Source organism: Palaemon carinicauda, chromosome 1 (genome assembly GCF_036898095.1).
Source record: "Palaemon carinicauda isolate YSFRI2023 chromosome 1, ASM3689809v2, whole genome shotgun sequence".
NCBI classification, from domain to species: Eukaryota; Metazoa; Arthropoda; class Malacostraca; order Decapoda; family Palaemonidae; genus Palaemon; species Palaemon carinicauda.
In genome coordinates, this window is record NC_090725.1 from 54,236,292 (window position 1) to 54,256,151 (window position 19,860).

The 19,860-nt window shown below is 42.2% G+C and overlaps 1 protein-coding gene across 2 annotated transcripts in view; it reads right to left on the reverse strand.

Annotated features, from left to right (window-relative positions):
- Positions 1 to 9,770: 9,770 nt before the first annotated feature.
- The window catches only part of LOC137648235 (uncharacterized), a 68,722-nt gene continuing 58,632 nt past the window's right edge, over positions 9,771 to 19,860 (reverse strand). For both annotated transcript variants that reach the window (XM_068381160.1, XM_068381168.1), the window contains one exon: positions 9,771 to 12,006. In XM_068381160.1, the coding sequence (XP_068237261.1) occupies positions 9,979 to 12,006 (2,028 nt within the window). In that variant the 3' untranslated portion in view covers positions 9,771 to 9,978. The remainder of the gene's footprint in view (positions 12,007 to 19,860) is intronic.

Below are 19,860 nucleotides of genomic sequence, written 5' to 3' on the forward strand. Positions count from 1 at the left end.
GGAGGTGTATGTTACGTTTATGGATCTGGAGAAAGAGTATGATAGAGTTGATAGGGAAGCAATGTGGAATGTGATGAGGTTATATGGAGTTGGTGGAAGGTTGTTGCAAGCAGTGAAAAGTTTCTACAAAGGTAGTAAAGCATGTGTTAGGATAGGAAATGAAGTGAGTGATTGGTTTCCAGTGAGTGTGGGGCTGAGACAGGGATGTGTGATGTTGCCGTGGTTGTTTAACTTGTATGTTGATGGAGAGGTGAGAGAGGTGAATGCTCAAGTGCTTGGACGAGGATTAAAACAGGTAAACGAGAATGACCATGAATGTGAGGTAAATCAGTTGTTGTTTGCGGATGATACTGTACTGGTTGCAGACACAGAAGAGAAGCTTGGCCGATTAGTGACAGAATTTGGAAGTGTGTGTGAGAGAAGGAAGTTGAGAGTTAATGTGGGTAAGAGTAAGGTTATTAGATGTACGAGAAGGGAAGGTGGTGCAAGGTTGAATATCATGTTGAATGGAGAGTTACTTGAGGAGTTGGATCAGTTTAAGTACTTGGGGTCTGTTGTTGCAGCAAATGGTGGACTGAAAGCAGATGTACATCAGAGAGTGAATGAAGGTTGCAAAGTGTTGGGCACAGTTAAGGGAGTAGTAAAAAATAGAGGGTTGGGCATGAATGGAAAGAGAGTTCTATATGAGAAAGTGATTGTACCAACTGTGATGTATGGATCGGAGTTGTGGGGATTGAAAGTGATGGAGAGACAAAAATTGAATGTGTTTGAGATGAAGTGTCTAAGGAGTATGGCTGGTGTATCTCAAGTAGATAGGGTTAGGAACGAAGTGGTGAGAGTGAGAACGGGTGTAAGAAATGAGTTAGCAGCTAGAGTGGATATGAATGTGTTGAGGTGGTTTGGCCATGTTGGCAGAATGGATAATAGCTGTCTGCTAAAGAAGGTGATGAATGCTAAAGTTGATGGGAGAAGTACAAGAGGAAGGCCAAGGTTTTGGTGGATGGATGGAGTGAAGGAAGCTCTGGGTGGTAGGAGGATAGATGTGAGAGAGGCAAGAGAGCGTGCTAGAAATAGGAATGAATGGCGAGCGATTAGGACGCAGTTCCGGTAGGCCCTGCTGCTGCCTCCGATACCTTAGATGACCGCGGAGATAGCAGCAGTAGGGGATTCAGCATTATGAAGCTTCATCTGTGGTGGATAATGTGGGAGGGTGGGCTGTGGCACCCTAGCAGTACCAGCTGAACTCGGTCGAGTCCCTTGTTAGGCTGGGAGGAACGTAGAGAGTAGAGGTCCCGTTTTTGGTTTTTGTTCCATTGTTGATGTTGGCTGCCCCCCAAAATTGGGAGAAGTGCCTTGGTATATGTATATATATATATATATATATATATATATATATATATATATATATATATATATATATATATATATATATATATATAATGTATATATACATATAAATATTACATATATATATACATATATATATATATATATATATATATATATATATAATGTATATATACATATAAATATTACATATATATATATATATATATATATATATATGTATATAAATATATATATATATATATATATATATATATATATATATATATATATATATATATATATATGTAATATTTATATGTATATATATATATATATATATATATATCTATATGTATATATATATATATATATATATATATATACATATATATATATATATATATATATATATATATATATTTATATATATATATATATTTATATATTTATAAATATATATATATATATATATATATATTTATATATATATATATATATATATATATATATATATATATAAATATATATATATATATATATATATATATATATATATATATATATTATATATATATATATATATATATGTAATATTTATATGTATATATATACATATATATATATATATATATATATATATATATATATATATATATATATATATATATATAAATATATATATATATATATATATATATATATATATATATACATATATATATATATATTTAAGAGAGATATATTTAATCTGTAAATCTAGAGCTCATATACACAACAAGGATATCCACGTCAAAGCCCTTCCAACATATTGGCAACAGATGGCCATCGAGGTGTTTTATTCGCAGTTGATTTGCATATCTAGTGCAATGCAACAGAAGGCTCATAGCTGACAGCAGTCCGTCACAATAAGCACGTTCTGGTGTACTTACTACATAAGAGAACAAATTACGAGCTAAATATTTATGTGAAATGGACAATAAGTGTTACGAAGACCTACAACCTCTGGCAGGCAAAATCTGATGATACCAAACTTTTCCCAGAGTGATATAGTCCTTTTCATCTCTTTCGACCAGGTGTTATATTGTATTCTGATTTTTTCTCTAGTTGTTATATTCATAGATATTTCTTCCCAAATTAGACAGATCATATAGATTATTTTTATATACTGTATATATCACAATGTCCAAATCAGTTATCAATTGAGGATCTCTCTTAAAACTATGAATGGAAATTCATTGATTGATTTCAATTAGGAAAATATCTTTAGTTATTAGATATCTTTCCCCAATACGGTATTTTTATTCCAAATTTTTTTTTTTTAAATATACTTACCTGGTAGTTACATATATATAGCTTAATCCCTCCGAGTCATCGCGCGCACGGCAGAAATTCAAAATTCATGGCAATCGCCGATAGGTGAGCAGGTGGTCATACCTGTGGGCCCTCTAACCAGGTACCTGGAACAATTCCCATTTGTCCTCAGAAATTCTATCCCCCTGTTTTCAGAGGGGAGGAGGGAGTGACCTTTCATATATGTAACTACCAGTTAAGTGTATTTAAAAACTTATTTTAAAATAAAAATCCCATTTTTAAATATGTAACTTCCCTGGTAGTTACATATATATATTCCCTGTCGGGAATTCGTATAATTATCAATAGCTACAAATTAGATGTACCAATAATTTGGTTCTTACCTGATAAGGAAGCTGGCTTCATAGTTATCCTGCCTCAATTGCCTGCATTCCTCGAGAGACCCATCGATCCACCTAGGGGACTGTAAAAGTCTCTGTGGGGCTGCCACACATTCCTTGACCTTAACATGGCTAGACCACCACCCTTGCTATCCTGGCATAGCCATGGACAATTATTCTGACCACCTGACCCAAAAATACACTAAAAACACACACCATAAAAACTAACTTCGACTTGCATCCCAGTCTGTGGAAGGCTGCAATAACCTTCACAGACAACCTGCGATACCAAGTTCAAGAAAAAAAAAAGGAAAAAAAAGGCAGGGGGTATATAATAAAATGTTATAGGGTAGAGGCAGTAGTACCTTCTCTAACAACGACACCAGAGGCAACATATGGACCCAGGGAACAACAATCTTCATATTGGGTCTATACCTCTTTAAGGTAACAATCTGCGAAGATCGACTTACTTCACCAGAATGTCGCCTCCAAAATTGACTTCATCGACTAATTGTGTCTATAAGCCATAGAAGTCACCACAGCTCTTACTTCATGTGGTTTGACCTTTGACCTTAAGGATTGGAAAGCTTTTCTCTTCACAGTTCTGGTGAGCTTCCATAATTGAATACTTAATAAAAAATGCCAGAGCATTTTTTTATAAAGGTAAAGAAGGCTTTTTTATTGAGCACCAGAGGTTATCTGCCTGTCCTCTCAGGTTTTTGGTTGTCTGCAGATAAAATTTTAGAGCTCTCACTGGACAAAGGCCTCTCTCCTTTTCCCGTCCTACTAAGTGAGATAACCCTGGAATGGTAAAGGATCTGGGCCATGGTCGCGAAGGATTCTTGTTCTTGGCGAGAAAACCTAGCTCTAGAGAGCAAATTGCATTATCTCCATTGAAGCCCACCTTTTTGCTGATGGCTTGCAACTCTCCTATTATCTTGGCTGTAGCCAACATAACCAGGAATAGGGTGTTTTTAGTAAGATCCTTCCACGAATCCTTGTCGAGAGGTTTAAACCAGCTCGAGGTCAAAAACGTCAGGACTACATCCAAGTTCCAAGAAGGGGTTAGGTTGTCCTTCCTCTTAACGGTTTCAACAAATCGAATGAGGTCCGAGAGATCCTTGTCTCCTGGCACGTCAATATGTCTGTGACGGAAGACGGAGGCTAGCATGCTGCGGTATCCCTTGATGGTCGACACTGCCAGCTTCTCTTTCGTTCGTAAATACAACAGAAAATCTGCCAGTTGAGTTAGAGAGGTACTGGAAGAGAAAAAGCTGTTAATCCTGCACCATTCTCTAAACACGTCCCACTTAGATTGGTACACCTTAATTATGGACGTCCTCCTAGCTCTCATGATAGCTCTTGCTGCTTCCCTCGAAAAGCCCTTCGCTCTTGCCAGTTTTTCAATAGTCGAAAGGCAGTTAGATTGAGAGCGATGAGATTTTGATGGTACCTCTCTTTGTGTGGCTGTCTGAGTAGATCGTTCCGACATGGTAACGCTCTGGGGGTGTCTACTAGCCACTCCTTCACTTCTGCAATCCAAGGTCTTATGGGCAAAAACAGAGCTATCAGGGTCATGCGGGCGTTGTTCGACTCTCTGAACTTTTTCAAGACTCTGTCTAGGATCTTGAATGGGGGAAAGGCGTACATGTCTAGTCCTTCCTATATTATGAGAAAGGCGTCCACTGCCACTGCTTCCTGGTCTGGGACTGGAGAGAAATAAACTGGTAACGTTTTTGTTTTCGGGGTCCGAAGAGGTCTACTGAAGATTCTCCCTACAGAATCCAAAGGCTGCTGTACACCTCGTGATGTAGGGTCCACTTTGTTGTGAGAACCTGTCTTCCTCTGCTGAGAAGATCCGCTCTGACATTCTTCTCCCCATATATGAAGCATGTTATCAGAGTTATATTTCTCGCTTTCACCACAGTAAGAGATCTTTTGCTACCTCGTAAAGGGAATCTGAACGAGCACCTACTTGTTTCCTGATGCAGGCCAACGCTGTGGTGTTGTCTGCGTTGACCTGTACTAACTTGCCCTGGACTTCCTCCTGGAAGTGCATTAGTTCTAGATGAAAGGCCACTAGTTCCTTGACGTTTATATGCCATTCCTTTTGATAATCTTTCCACAGACCCAAGATCTCGCCCTTCCCCAGTGTTGCACCCCACCCCATGTCTGATGCGTTTGAATACAACAGTAGGTCGGGGTTCTTCTGTTGAAGTTCGAGGCATTCTAGGAGTTTGTTGGGATCGTCCCACCAACTCAACTGATTCCTGATTCCCGGAGGAATCGGAATCCAAGTCTTCAGGCCTTGGTCTCTTGTCCAATACCTTGATAGATGGAATTGCAGTGGACGTAAATTAAGTCTTCCCAGGGATACGAATTGCTCGATCGAGGAGAGGGTTCCCAGCAGACTCATCCATTCTCTTACTGAGTAGGTCCTTCTGTCTAGGAAGTGCTTCACCTTTCTTAGGCATTCCAGAATGTGTTTCGGGGCTTGAAAAGCCCGAAAAACCACTGATTGAATCCTCATCCCCAGGTAGATGATGTCTTGTGAAGGTATCAGTTGTGATTTGGCCAGATTTACAACCAGACCTAGCTGTGTAACTCATAGATCCTTCAGACACTTTTCTTACAATCTGGTTCTGATTAGCCAGTCATCCAGGTACATTGATATCCATACCCCTTTTAGATGTAACCAGCGAGCCACGCTGGAAACCACTCGATTGAGAACGTAGGGAGCTGTGCTCAGTCTAAAACAAAGTGCTTTGAACTGATAAGTAGTTGCGTGGTATACAAATCTCAGAAATTTTCTGTAGTTCGGGTGAATTAGGACGTGAAAATACGCGTCCTGCAGATCTATCGACACCATCCAGTCTCCTTGTCTAGTGCATGCTAGGACTGGCGCAGATGTCTCCATAGCAAAGTTGACTTTGCTTACAAACTTGTTCAGAGGACTTACGTCCAGAACGGGTCTCCAGCCCCTCCCCCCCCCCCCCCCGAGTTCTTTGGAACTAGAAAAAGTCTGTTGTAAAATCCCTCCGAAGAGGGGTCCTCTACTCCTTCTATCGCTGCTTTTGACAGCATCTGGTTGACCTGCTTTTGAAGAGCTGCTGCCTTGCTCCCCGAGTATGTCGCTGTCAACTCTACCGGCTCTGATGAAAGAGGAGGCCTTCTTAGGAAGGGGATCTTGTAACCCTCCTTCAAGAAATCGACTGTCCACTCATCCGCTCCCCTTTGGCTCCAGTCTTGCCAGTAGTGGGATAACCTGGCTCCCACTTGTGTCTGGAGGTTGTAAAGCTCACTTTCTGGTTTTTGGTTGCTGCTTTGTGTATTTATGAGGTTGTCCTCAAGCAGCAATTCTCTGATTTCCTCTCGAAAGGGCCCTCCCACGAAAGGGGTGGCGCGTGGGAGGAGCTTCCTTTTGCTTCCTGGCTAAAAAGTTAGCGGGGAGGACTTTCTTGGCAGTCCTGGTAATAAGGTCTTGCGTCGCTTGTTGCGCAAGAGCTGCCGACAAGTCCTTCACTACATCAGAATGATGAGATGATTATTTAAAGGGTCATACAATAGCTCTGATTTTTGAGTGAGAGTCAATCCTGATGACAGGAAAGAACACTCTTCTTAATAACTCCTGCCTTAAAAAGGGCGGAGAGTTTGACCGTCCCGTCCCTCACGGATTTATCAATACAGGCAATAAGGTGCATCTGCATCTCATTCTTTTCGTCTGTGACCTCTGCAAGGGCTCCGAGAGTCCAGTCCATCAAGCTGAAGATCTCGATTGTTCTGAAGATGACCTTCAGCAAGTGATCCATCTCCGACGTGGACCACATCACCTTAGCCTTAGTCATGGCTGATATACGCGAGGCGTCAACGAGTCTGGAGAAGTCCCCCTGGGAGGAGGCAGCAACTCCCAAACCGAGAACCTCCCCAGTCTCATACCACAAACTGGATCTGGAAGCCAATCTTATAGGGGGAAAGGAAAAGATTGTCCTTCCTTGATCCTTTCTCTTGAGAATCCACTCGTTCAGAGTTGAAAAAGCTCTCTTGACTGATCTGGCTAGCACAGTTTTCTTGAAAGAGGAAGGTTTCTGGAGTCTACCCTTCAAAAACTGCGAGGGCGGGCTCCAAGGTACAGCCTGCATAAAGTCCTCCAGATATAAGTCTGCTAGAACTGCCAGTAATCTTTTAAGATCTGCTGCATGAAGAGTTTCCTTAATTTCCTCCTCTGAGATCTCCTCTAAGGGGTTAGCAATCTCTGAAGTAGAATGAGTGGGAGAAACACACGCCTCGTCTTGTCTACTCTCGTCCTTCATGCGTCCAGCATGCTGTGAGGGAGCGTCATGCATGTGTCCAGTATGCTGCGAGGAAGTGTCTTGCTTGCGCGCATCCTGCATGCGTCCAGCATGCTGCGAGGGAGAGTCATGCTTGCTTGCGTCCAGACTGCTGCGAGGGAGCATCAACCATGCGTCCAGCATGCTGCGGGGAAATGTCCTACTCGCATGCGTCCAACATGCCGCGGGGAAACGTCCTGCTCGCATGCGCCCAGCATGCCGCGAGGGAGCGTCAACTATGCGTCCAGCATGCAGCGGGGAAACGTCCTACTCGCCTGCGTCCAGCATGCGTCCAGCATGCAGCGGGGAAACGTCCTGCTCGCCTGCGTCCAGCATGCGTCCAGCATGCAGCGGGGAAACGTCCTGCTCGCCTGCGTCCAGCATGCGTCCAGCATGCAGCAAGGGAGAATCAAGATCCTTGCCGCCTCCCGTAACGCATCCAGATTGCTGCGAGGGAACGTCGATGAGCGCTGCAGTTTTCTGCGAGTCTGCATCTTGCTGGCTGTTCGCATCTCGCTCCGATCTTATTCTTTTCCTAGGTCTGTTGACGTCCATAGGTTCCTCCTTGCGAGCTTCCTCTATTTGCGACTTATAAACATGAAACAGGGACGTAATGAAATGTTGAAGCTCTGACAGAGATGCTGCTTGCGGCGCGTCCTGCATGCGTCCAGTATGCTGCGAGGGAGCGTCACGATTTTTGTCGCTTCCTGAAACGCGCCCTGATCGCTGCAAGGGAGTTGAAACCTTTGCTGGGATCTTCTGGCCAAGAGGAGGAGAAGTTCCTTGTGACTTCTCTCAATCCGGGGAGGGGGAGAAGCGTGAACTGATGTAAAGTGCACATCTTCTTCCTCCGATGAACTATGCGTGCTTCATAACTGTTTAGGTGCGGACATGTCGTCTTCTACCGACAGGAAGATTTCCGGAGAGCTCCAATTGCTGGACGATGGTTGCTGGAACTTAACAGGGGACCTATGTCTCTTAAGAGGTCTAGATTGAAGAGGTTGACACCAACCGCGTCTAGGTCTTACGTCCGCCAACGAAGACGAACACTTCCTAATCTCGCCTTGCCTGCGGCGAGGAGGAGCGTCCTGCGATGCATCAACAGGATCACTCGAAGGGAAATCCATTCGCTGTTCAACGTCTCTCACCTCCTTTACCCTGTCGACTTTCCTTCTCCCAGGGGTTGGGGAGTATGGAAGAAGTCCATGGCTAGGAGCATGAAAACCACAAACGGACGCACCCTCCACTGCATTATCACTATCCCTGAACTTGCATTGTAAACCACGCACTGGCCCCCACATCACTTCCTCATCTCGCCTTGCCTGCAGCGAGGAGGAGTGTCCTTGCGATGCATCAACAGGATCGCTCGAGGGGAAGTCCATTTGCTGTTCAACGTCTCTCACCTCCTTTAGCCTGTCGACTTTCCTTCTCCCAGGGGTTAGGGAGTATAGAAGAAGTCCAGGGCTAGGGGCATGACAGACCCGAACAGATGCACCCTCCACTGTACTATCACTATCCCCGAACTTGCGTTGTAAACCACGCACTGGCCCCCACATCACTTCCTTATCCGAAGTAAGGGATTGCACTTTCACTCCCAAGGCTGATATCGCAGCCATAACACCCTTCAAAGAAGGCTCACTTACCTCCGACTCCGTAGGGGTGTCTGGTACTACAGCCTTAGGATTGGGATCAGGAATATTAGTTTTATGCAAATTAGAAAGGACTTGACTATCCGAAGACCTATTAGAAAGAATGCTTGATGATCTAGCTCTCCTAAGTCTGTCCTTTTCCAATCGCCTAACATAGCGATCATACTCTTTCCACTCTCTCTCTCAGATAAAGTATCATATTCATTGCATCTGTCATTAAAAGAACACTCATGCCCTCTGCAACTCTTACATATTGAGTGGGGATCAAGCGTGGCCTTTGGAAGCCGAGCCTTGCACCCCTTGACACACCTAATAACAGAGTCAGCCATTTTGTAAACTAAAAAAAATAGTTAACTAACTGTCCAGGTCGAAAAAACCAACAAAGTCTATCTTAACCGAGGGAAAAGTCAATAGGGAAAATAAAAAAATCAGTGAAAGCCATCAACAAAAAACCAAACAATGGGTACTTCACCAAATTTGTAGTCAAAGCAAACCCACAACGTAGCGAATTTCCTACGTGTTGCTGGAACGACGGCAGGGAATTTCCGAGGACAAATGGGAATGGTTCCAGATACCTGGTTAGAGGGCGCACAGGTATGACCACCTGCTCACCTATCGCCAATTGCCGCGAATTTGGAATTTCTGCCGTACGCGCGACAAATCGGCGGGATTAAGCTATATATATGTAACTACCAGGGAAGTTACATACTGTATTTAAAAATGATATTTAGTTTAGATATTATTTTGGAAATAGGCGTACATAAATAAAACTATTTTTTGAGATATTTTAGTTTATTAATTTATAAATTTGGATCATGTATTATGTTATCAGTAATGTCATTATAGAAGTTTTTTACAGTTTTACTAAGTTCATGATATAAAAAGAAATAAATATGCCTATAGCCTACAAAAGACAATTAAATATTCATAAGGGAAAAACACACCCAAAGCATACAATAAAGGTATAGGGCTTCTTTTTATCTAGTCACTTGTTGAGAATTTTGATCCAGGATATACTAAACTTCCTCCACTTTCTACCATGAGATTTGTCCGCCGTAATTTCTTCTTGAATCTCAAGAAATTGTCAATTCCATACGAGGTATCAATTCTAAGTGTTTCCAAGGATATTAACTTTACTAGAGATTGGACAAGAGGGGTTGTAAACTGGCATGTTAAATGTAAAGTGTGCACTTGTGAAAGGCTTGTTAAAATATTATGCGTGTCGAATATGTAAAATGGATCAGTTATTCTTAGGTCTGGGATCTCTAGTACTTTTAAATTAGGTGATGACTTGATCAAAGTTTCTAACAAAGCTACTGGTGCACCATAGTCCATATCTAATCGCCATTGTTTTAACTCATTTTCAGTCTGTTTAAGATTTATACCAAAGTTTCCTCTATCAAGTTTTACAACTGTGTCTTGAAAATAGGATATACCCTCACTCAGTAAGGATGCTTCACCAGCCATATTTTCTTTATACTGAGAAGTTTGGGGTTTCTCGTGGCATTTTGCTTTATAAACCATAGTCTCATACTTATGACTATGAGGAAATCCATACTTTGCATTACCATAAAAAGATAATATTTTATCTCCAGGACAAACAGAGGGAGTAACGGTTGCTGATGCACATTCTTCATCATCATCTGAATCTTCATCATAAATAAAGAACCCGGAACCAGACGATGATAGATCATACCTTAACGGATCAGGTCCAAATGTCTTTTCTTTAGCAGACTCCTCTTCTTGTAACTGAGACAAACATTTGACTACTGAAGAAAAACCAGTTGAAGGATAGTAAGGATTATATGGTTCTCCATGAAAATCTGCAGTATTCCCATAATTTGTAAACACATTCTGAGAATTCTGCATCAAAAAATCTAGAGACTGGCTTGGTGAATTCAAGTAGGCAGGAAGGTCTTCTCTGATAGAATTACGAGTCATGAAATTCTTTACTCTTTCCCGTAAGTACCCTCCAACTCGGGGTTCGCGGTATGGAAAATAGTTCCATAGAGGATAGTTTGATATTTTAAAAGAGAGTACTTCAAGGTTTGAAAGCTCATTTACACTTTCCAAAAAATGTCTGTAGATCAAGTCAAGATTTATGGAGAGTATTTTCAGATTTATACAGCTGTTGAGGATGGCATATAGCTGCTCTCCATCTCTTAGAGTGAAAAGTGGTCCATTTAAGTACAATTCTTTAAGTATTACACCTATTCCTTGAAATGCTGATCCTAAATGTTCACTATCTGTAATACTGTATGAGAGTTTCAGGCTATGACACTTGAACTTTTTTAGAAGGGCTTCAATGAAGTTTGGTATTCCAATATCCTCATGTCCATTAAAGTCAATGAATATGTAATTACACTGAAGAAAAAGTTGAAGACATAAATCATTTGAAGTGGAATATTCTTCATCTGAGTCTTCCAAATGGAAAGCTACACCATCCAATGACATTCTGTACAGTTCATCTTTTGCGAAAAAAGGGCACCACACTCCGGATTGAATAATACTAGGAATAAGGCTGACTCCATCAATTGAACAAAACCATTTTGCCTTTAATTCTGGGTAAAGATACTTGAGAAAAAACACCAGCCAGTTTAAGGATGGTCCACGATATTCATCCAATGTGTAAAACACCACATTTTTTAGATTAGGGAAAGATAGATCAATGTGTTGCCTTATTATTATTCTTTTTATAATTTCCTTTATGCTCAGTGAACTAAAAAATGTTTTGCACAAAGACTCCTCTATATTCTCACAATCTTCACATGCAGTGATTTCTAATTCAATATCTTCAATAGTAGGACACAGACCTTGTAGATTCTCTAGTATAGCTTCGTTATAGGATCTATGAAGCTGGATGAACTTAAGACCAGGGGAGTGTTTGAGAAGAAGAGCAAAGCTTCCAACTTCATTAAACACTATGCTGCTGCTATACAAAGCTCTTATTTGTAGTGGACCAACAATTTTCAAAAAACCTTGAAGATTTCTGCTCACTGGGTCAATCACCTATAAAATGAAATTTAAAAGCATAACCAGTAAGGGCAAAGAGCTAACATGGTTTTTTAATGTGATGATAAAATATGTTATAGAATATCAAATAACACTATTAAATAAACAGACATAGCAAGATATTTTCTGATTCTATAATAAAATATGAGGAAGGCCAAGATTTGGGTGGATGGATGGAGTGAAGAAAGCTCTGGATGATAGGATGATAGATGTGAGAGAGGCAAGAGAGTGTGCTAGGAAAAAGAATGAATTGTGAGTGATTGTGACACAGTTCCGGTAGGCCCGGCTGCTTCATCCGGTCACCTTGGATGACTGCAGAGGTAGCAGCAGTAGGGGATTCAGCGTTATGAAGCTTCATCTGTGGTGGATAACGGGGGAGGGTGGGCTGTGGCACCCTAGCAGTACCAGCCGAAATCTGTTGAGTCCCTTGTTAAGCTGGGAGGAAAGTGGAGAGGAAAGGTCCCACTTTTTTTTTTAATGTCTGTTATCCACCAAAATTTGTGGCAGTGCCTTGGTATACTGTATGATGATGATGATAATAAAATATGTATAGAAAAAGTAACAGTTTAGACTTATTTGGCAAACCAATCTTGTAACACAGCAATGAAAAAAAAATATTGTCTTATCAGTAATAATTCATGAATATGGAGAAGTAAAATGGTATATTCATTATAAAATAAATTTTTTAACATACTTACCCGGTAGTTGTATATATGGCTTAGGTCCCTAACGTTAGGCAGAAAATTCAAAACTCGCGCCAATCGCCGATTGGATAGCCAGGTGTACCACCCCTGCGACCTAGCGAGGTACCTAGGAACCATTCCAGGAACCCTCATATATTCCATGCCTCTAGTCTCTCAGAGGGAAGTAGGGTGGGGATTTAATTATGTATAACTACCGGGTAAGTATGTTCAAAAATTTATCTTATAATGAAAATACCATTTCTAAACATTAGACTTACCCGGTAGTTATATATATATAGCTGATTAACACCTTTGGTGGAGGGTTAGAGACAGCTAGTATATTTGGAATTCTGCTTGAGAGTTAATTAAAACAAAATTAAGGTTTCATACCTGAAAAGGGAGTTGACTTCAATGATCCTCTACCTCATTATTGTCAGGGAATTTCATGTTAGTAACACCATCTATTGACTGGATTAGAAGTTACAGTATTTGCAAAGTTTTTGTTAACGATTTTGTCCTTGTATTTCTAGTTCCATAATAGACTTGGAAAAATAAATTTTGTATTTTCTTTAGTCACATTATAATCACCTAGCCGTGCACTAGGGTAATCCTCGACCCTTGGGGAAACAGTGCATAACCTTAAACAATTCTGGACCGATAGATGCACTTTTTGGAAATACTCAAACTATAATCACAGGTTCCCGCTGTTACATTGAAGCATACGTTATATAAGTAACTCTGAATACGTAATTCAAATTGGTGTATTATTTGTGTTATGTACTGTGTTGTAAGGTTTATTTTTCTTGAGCAATTGTTGAGGTATCTATTCGCAACAAGACATTTGGTGATTTATTAATTTTGTAATTGATATTAAAAAGGTGTCTGACAGATGAGTTACTTAATATTTTTGTTGTTCATTATTTGTTTATTTCCTTATTTCATTATTCTATCTTTTAATTTCCTAATCCATAGTGGTGTTGATATATTAAAATTTGTAATTAAACTTTATTTCTAAATTTCTGAATTTGTTTTACCATACCTACAGTAATCACAAGTAAGCAGTACTATCTTTACCAGGGAAAAATGTCTAAAGAATTCCTTGACAATTATGTCTGCTAGCTTTATGAGATCCAGCGATCCTCCCAGGGGGCTGAAGATCTCTAATTGACTGTCAAACCGGTGTATATACCTCATTGTGACAGAACCTCCTCCAGTAACCAGTTCCGGGTGCTTTTCAAGGAACAAAATAGACCACCTGACTAAAATCAATTATTGTGTAAGACTGACACAATCTCCACAAACAGCCATAAAAACAAATAAAAGTTTCAGGAGAAGAAAAGGTTAATGGGATTATTGGAACGTAGTGGTGGATCCTTCACCCACTACTGCACTCGCTGCTACGAATGGACCCAGAGTGTAGCAACTTTTCAAATGATGTGAAGCGAACACAGATTTAGTCCTCCAAAAGGTTGTGTCCATTATGCTTTGCAACGATCTATTCTGTCTGAATGCTGCTGACGTTGCTACGGCTCTGACTTCGTGAGCCTTAAGCTTTAGAAGCTCAAGGTCTGATTCATTACAATGTGCATGAGCTTCTTTAATCAAGAGCCTGATAAAAAATAACAAAGCATTTTTTGACATCTGCAACATGGGCTTTTTGACAGAGCACCATAGAGCTTCTGAATTGCCTCGTAAGTCTTTTGTTCTGTCCAGGTAAAACCTCAGAGCTCTTACTGGGCATAGGACTCTTTCCAACTCCTCGCCAGCTAAATCCGAAAGATTCGGAATTTCAAAGGCTTTGGGCCAAGGTTGAGAAGGGCGTTCATTTTTGGCTAAAAAGCCTAACTGTAAGAAACAGACAGCCTTACCATCTCGAAAACCAACGTTCTTGCTAAACGCATGGATTTCAATAACTCTTTTGGCTGTTGCGAGGCTAACCAAAAACAGTCTTTTTATAGTAAACTGAACCTAAGGGCTTAAATCTGTCACTCATAAGAAACTTTAAAACAATATCCAGATTCCAGGATCGTGAATCTTGATGTCGTTGCTTTGTAGTATCAAAGGATTTAAGAAGTTCTTGGAGATCCTTATTGTTAGAAAGGTCTAGGTTTCTGCGCCTGAATACAGTCGCTAACATACTCCTGTATCCCGTAATAGTCGAGGAGGAAAAGTTGCGCTTCCTTCAAAAGTGGAGCAGAGAATCCGCAATTTGAGCTACAGAAGTACTGGAAGAGGAAAGAGAGTTGACTCTACACCACTCTCTAAAAACCTCACACTTGGATTGATAAACCTTGATAGTTTATGTTCTTCTTGCTCTTGCAGTTGCTTGAGCTGCCTCCTTCGAAAAGCCTCTAGCTCTAGTGAGTCTTTCGATAGTCTGAAGGCAGTCAACTGAAGAACGTGGAGGTTTTAATGGAATCTTTCCAAGTGAGGTTGTTTGAGTAAATCTACTCTTAATGGAAGGCTTCTTGGATTGTCTATCATCCATTCCAGTACCTCTGTGAGCCATTCCCTTGACGGCCAAAAGGGGGCCACTAGTGTCTTTCTGGTCCCTTTGGTTGCTACGAACTTCTGTACCACTTTGTACAGGATCTTGTATGGTGGAAAAGCGTACATGTCTAGATTGGTCCAATCCAACAGAAAAGCGTCTATGTGGACTGCTTTTATATCTGGTACTGGAGAGCAATACGCCTCTAGCCTCTTTGTTTTTGATGTTGTGAAGAGGGCTATGCATGGTCGACCCCAAAGTCACCACAGACTCTTGCATACTTGTAGATGGAGCGTGTACTCTGTCAGTAGGATCTGACCTTTTTTGCTAAGGCTGTCTGCCATTACGTTCTTCTCTCCTTGGATGAACCTTGTCATTAGGACCAAATTCCTCTCCTTTGCCCACAAAAGGAGATTCTTCGCAGTTTTGTACAAAGATATCGAGTGAGTTCCCCCTTGTTTGGCAATGTAAGCCAATGCCATCGTGTTGTCAGCATTGACTTGTACCACTTTGTTGATAACTGACCCTTCGAAACTTTTGAGGGCTAATAAAACTGCCAACAATTCTTTGTGATTGATATGGAAGTCCTTCCGAGTCTCTGACCACAGGCCCGAAACTTCCAACTTGTTCAGAGTTGCTCCCCACCCAGAGTCTGAGGCGTCGGAACATAACACAAGGTCTGGGTTCTTTTGAGTTAAGTCAAGACCTTCTTGGAATTTGTTTGGTTCGTCCCACCACCGAAGGCAGTCTTTGATGGAGTCCGTAACTGGAATGCCCATAGTCTCTAGGTCCTTCTCCTTGTTCCAATGGTGATTGAGGGGGAATTGAAGAGGCTGAAGGTTCAGTCTTCCTAGGGGAACAAATTGTTCTAAGGAAGAGAGGGTTCCTACTAGACTTATCCACTTCCTCGCCGAACACATGTTTTTCTCAGAGAAGATTGGAGTTTCAAACTGGCTTGCTCCATCCTTAAAGGAGACGGAAAAGCCCGAAAAATCCGACTCCGAATCGTCATTCCCCAAAAAAGAATCTCTTGTGATGGAATCAAGAGAGACTTTTCCTTGTTGACAAGGAGACCCAGTTCTTTCGTAAGGCTCAAAGTTGTCTGGAGATCCTTCAGGCAGTGATTGCATGAGTGAGCTCTGAGAAGCCAATCGTCGAGATACAGGGAGGCTCTGATGCCCCTTGAGTGGAGGATCTTTGCTAAGTTGAGCATGAGTTTCGCAAATATTTGCGGGGCTGTGCTGAGGCCGAAACAAAGGCCTCGAAATTGAAAAACTTCCTCCTTGAATAGGAATCTTAGATAAGTCCTGAAGCTCGGATGAATTGGGATGTGAAAATAGGCGTCCTGGAGGTCTAATGACACCATCCAGTCGCCTTTCCTTACTGCAGCAAGAACCTATTTTGAAGTCTCCATTGAGAACTTCGTCTTATGGATGAACTTGTTCAAGGCACTTTCTCGGGTACCAGGAACAGGCGGTTGTAAAAGCCTGGAGAACATATGTCCTGTACTCTTTCTATGACCCCCTTCACCAACATGAGACACACTTGGATATTTAATGCTTGTCTCTTTGCCTCCTCTCTGTATCTGGGAGAAAGATCCACTGGAGCTAGGACCAAAGGAGGATTTCCTAGAAAGGTGATTTTGTAACCCTCCTTCAAAATCTGTATAGACCATTGATCTGCTCTTCTCTTCTCCCACGCTTGCCAGAAGTTGAGTAGTCTGGCTCCTACTGCCTGAAGGCGAAAGCAGTCAGACTCTGCTTCGCCCTGATTTGAAGCCTCTCCTCTTATTTCTTCTTGCATCAGGTCTGGAGCTACCCCTGCTGGAAGACCTCCCTCGAAAGGGGTGGGAGAACTTAGGAAAAGATGTTTTTTCCTTAGTTTTGCAGCTGGAAAAAGAAGGTGGTAGTACCTTCTGGCTGTCTTAAGAGACCAGGTCTTGAGTAACCTTTTGGGTTAAAGCAGACGATATTTTCATTATGAGCTCTTGTGGGAACAGCAAGTGAGAAAGGGGTGCATATAACAGCTTGGATTTCTGGAAAGTAGTAACCCCCAGAGACAGAAATGAGCACAACTGATCCCTTTTCTTGAGAATGCCTGCAGAAAAGTGCGCTGGCAATTCATTGGATCCGTCCCACAAAGCCTTATCCATACACGACATTAAGTGGACTAAGGTAGAGGTATCCCCCTCTTTAAAAGCAGCAGCGTTTTTGCCCAAGGCTCCTAACGTCCAGTCCAGGAAGTTAAAAACTTTGAAGGCTCTAAATATGCCCTTAAGCAGATGATCCAGCTCCGAGGTAGACCAGAAAATCTTGGTCTTCCTCATGGCCGACCGAAGAGGAGCGTCTACAAGAATTGAGAAATCTCCCTGGGCAGAAGCAGGTATCCCCGGGCCGAGAACTTCTCCTGTCTCGTACCAAATACTAGACCTAGATGGTAGTCTAGCTGGAAGAAATGTGAAAGCCTCTTTCCCTAGGTCTTTCTTGGACTGCATCCAATCACCCATCAGTCTTAGAGCCCTCTTTGACGACCGTGACAAGACCATCTTGGTAAACCGAGACTTCTTTGGAGCCTTCCCAAGAGTAAATTCGGAAGGTGGAGAACGGAGAGCAACTGGTACAAAAAAGTCTGAGAACTCCTCAGTGAAAACTTTCATAAGTTTTTCAGATCTACTGAAGGACAAAGAGAAATAGTCTTAATCTTCTGAAACTTCCTCAAACTCAACAGGAGAAAGCCGACCTTCAATGTCCTTCTCTGGTAAAGCTCCAACGGAAGCAACAGTGTTGAGAACCGTGTCCTTCCCATGAAAATCCCGACTTCCGACAGCAACAGAAACTAGATCATCACGTATATCATCAAGCGGGAGTGTCGCTTGCCGCTCATCACGTATATCATCAAGCGGAAGTGTCGCTTGCCGCTCATCCAAACGCTCGCGATCGACGCGATCAGAACTAACGTGTTCCTGAATATGATCTGTGTTATAATCAGCGTTATCCTGAAGAGCGTATGCCTCATCGTCATAATCAAGACTCACTTCTAAAGCACCAGTAACAAGTGAAGAGGTAGGTCGCTCAGGGTCGCGATCTGAAAAATGCTCGACGCTTCCTGACAAGTGCTCAGTGCCGCGTACCGCTTCCCGCTCGACGACCTGTTTGGCTGCTTGTCGCCCAGTGACACGTCCTGGAGGACGTTCACTATAGTGTCTTGAAGAGCGGTAGACATCTTGAGAACTAGGACATTCGACAGCTTGTTCAGCAGGACGTTCGACGTCTCTCTTTGTAGGACGTTCGAGCTCACGTTCTAAATGCAGGTCATCTTTCCGCTTAAGAGGACGTTCGGCGCCTCGGAATAAAGAGCGATCGACATTAGGGTTGTCAACTACGTTCTTAGTTGATGGCTCAGGATCACGTCCTTAATGCTATAGTTAACAGGAAGCTCGGCACCTCGAATAGGAGGACGTTCAAGATCCTGATTCACCGCACGCTTAAATTTACATACCGGAACACGTCCTTCAGGATGTTTCACGTCGTGTTGAGCAGACCGCTCGCCGTCTCGAGCCTGACAAAAACTGTCATGTGTATCAGCTTGAAGCTTGTCGCTACGTTGGTAATTATGCATGAGAGAAGAGAGCCTGTGTTGCATCTCTTGTAGCATGTTAAAGTTAGGATCTTTGCGTTGTGATATTGGTGACGACACCACAACGTCGTCCTCATCGCTCAGGCGTTCAGAGCGTCTGGATGGTGAAAACCAGTCTGATGGCTGCGGGGGAGCATGAATCGAGGTTAAGCCTGGCCCTGAAAACTGCTTAGCAAGATCGTTGGTAGAGTCCAACTTCCTAGCATGACGTTTAGTAGGAGAACTCTCAAACGACTTTGGACTATCCCAATGGCTACAGCCCGGCCGTGAAATGCTAGTAGGACGATGGTTGGCCTTATAAAAGGTCCTCTTAAGAGGTCTGGAGGCTAGTCGCCAGCCTCTTTTAGGTATTGCGTCATCCGAGGACGACGAAAACAACATAACCTCACCTTTCCAATGGTAAGGGCGAACGTCCGGGGAAACGTCAACAGGAACGTTCTAGGGGACATCTGTTCGTGTTTTAAAGCCTCTCGTCTCCTTACGCTGTTCGACATTCCTTCTCCCAGGGGTTGGGGAGCTTGGAAGAGGTCTAGGACTAGGAGAACGACAGACACGAGCAGGCGCACCCTCCACAACACTTAACTTCTCTGCACTTTTTGCACCTCCACCCTTTAGCTGCTTAACGTCTGACATAAACTGCGTTCTGTCCGGCACAAGCGACTCCACTTTAGTGCCCAGTGCTTGAATTGCTATCAACATGTCCTTAAGCGTAGGCTCAGTAGCGGGATCAGGATCTACCACTACAGGGGAAGGAATAGGGTCAGTGACATGGGAAGAGGAAAAGCCTATTGAAGAATGAGAAGAACTTTGTCTTAATAGATCCCTTCTAAGTTTACGCCTATAGCGATCAAACTCAATCCATTCATGCTCTGAGAATATCCAATAGCCTAATTAAACAAGCGAAGTCAACAACAAAAGTTCTGTACTTCACCAAATCAAATCAATAAATTGACGAGCAGAATATCCACGTGTCGCCGCTAGCGACGGCAGGGAATATACGAGGGTTCCTGGAATGGTTCATAGGTACCTTGCTAGGGCACAGGT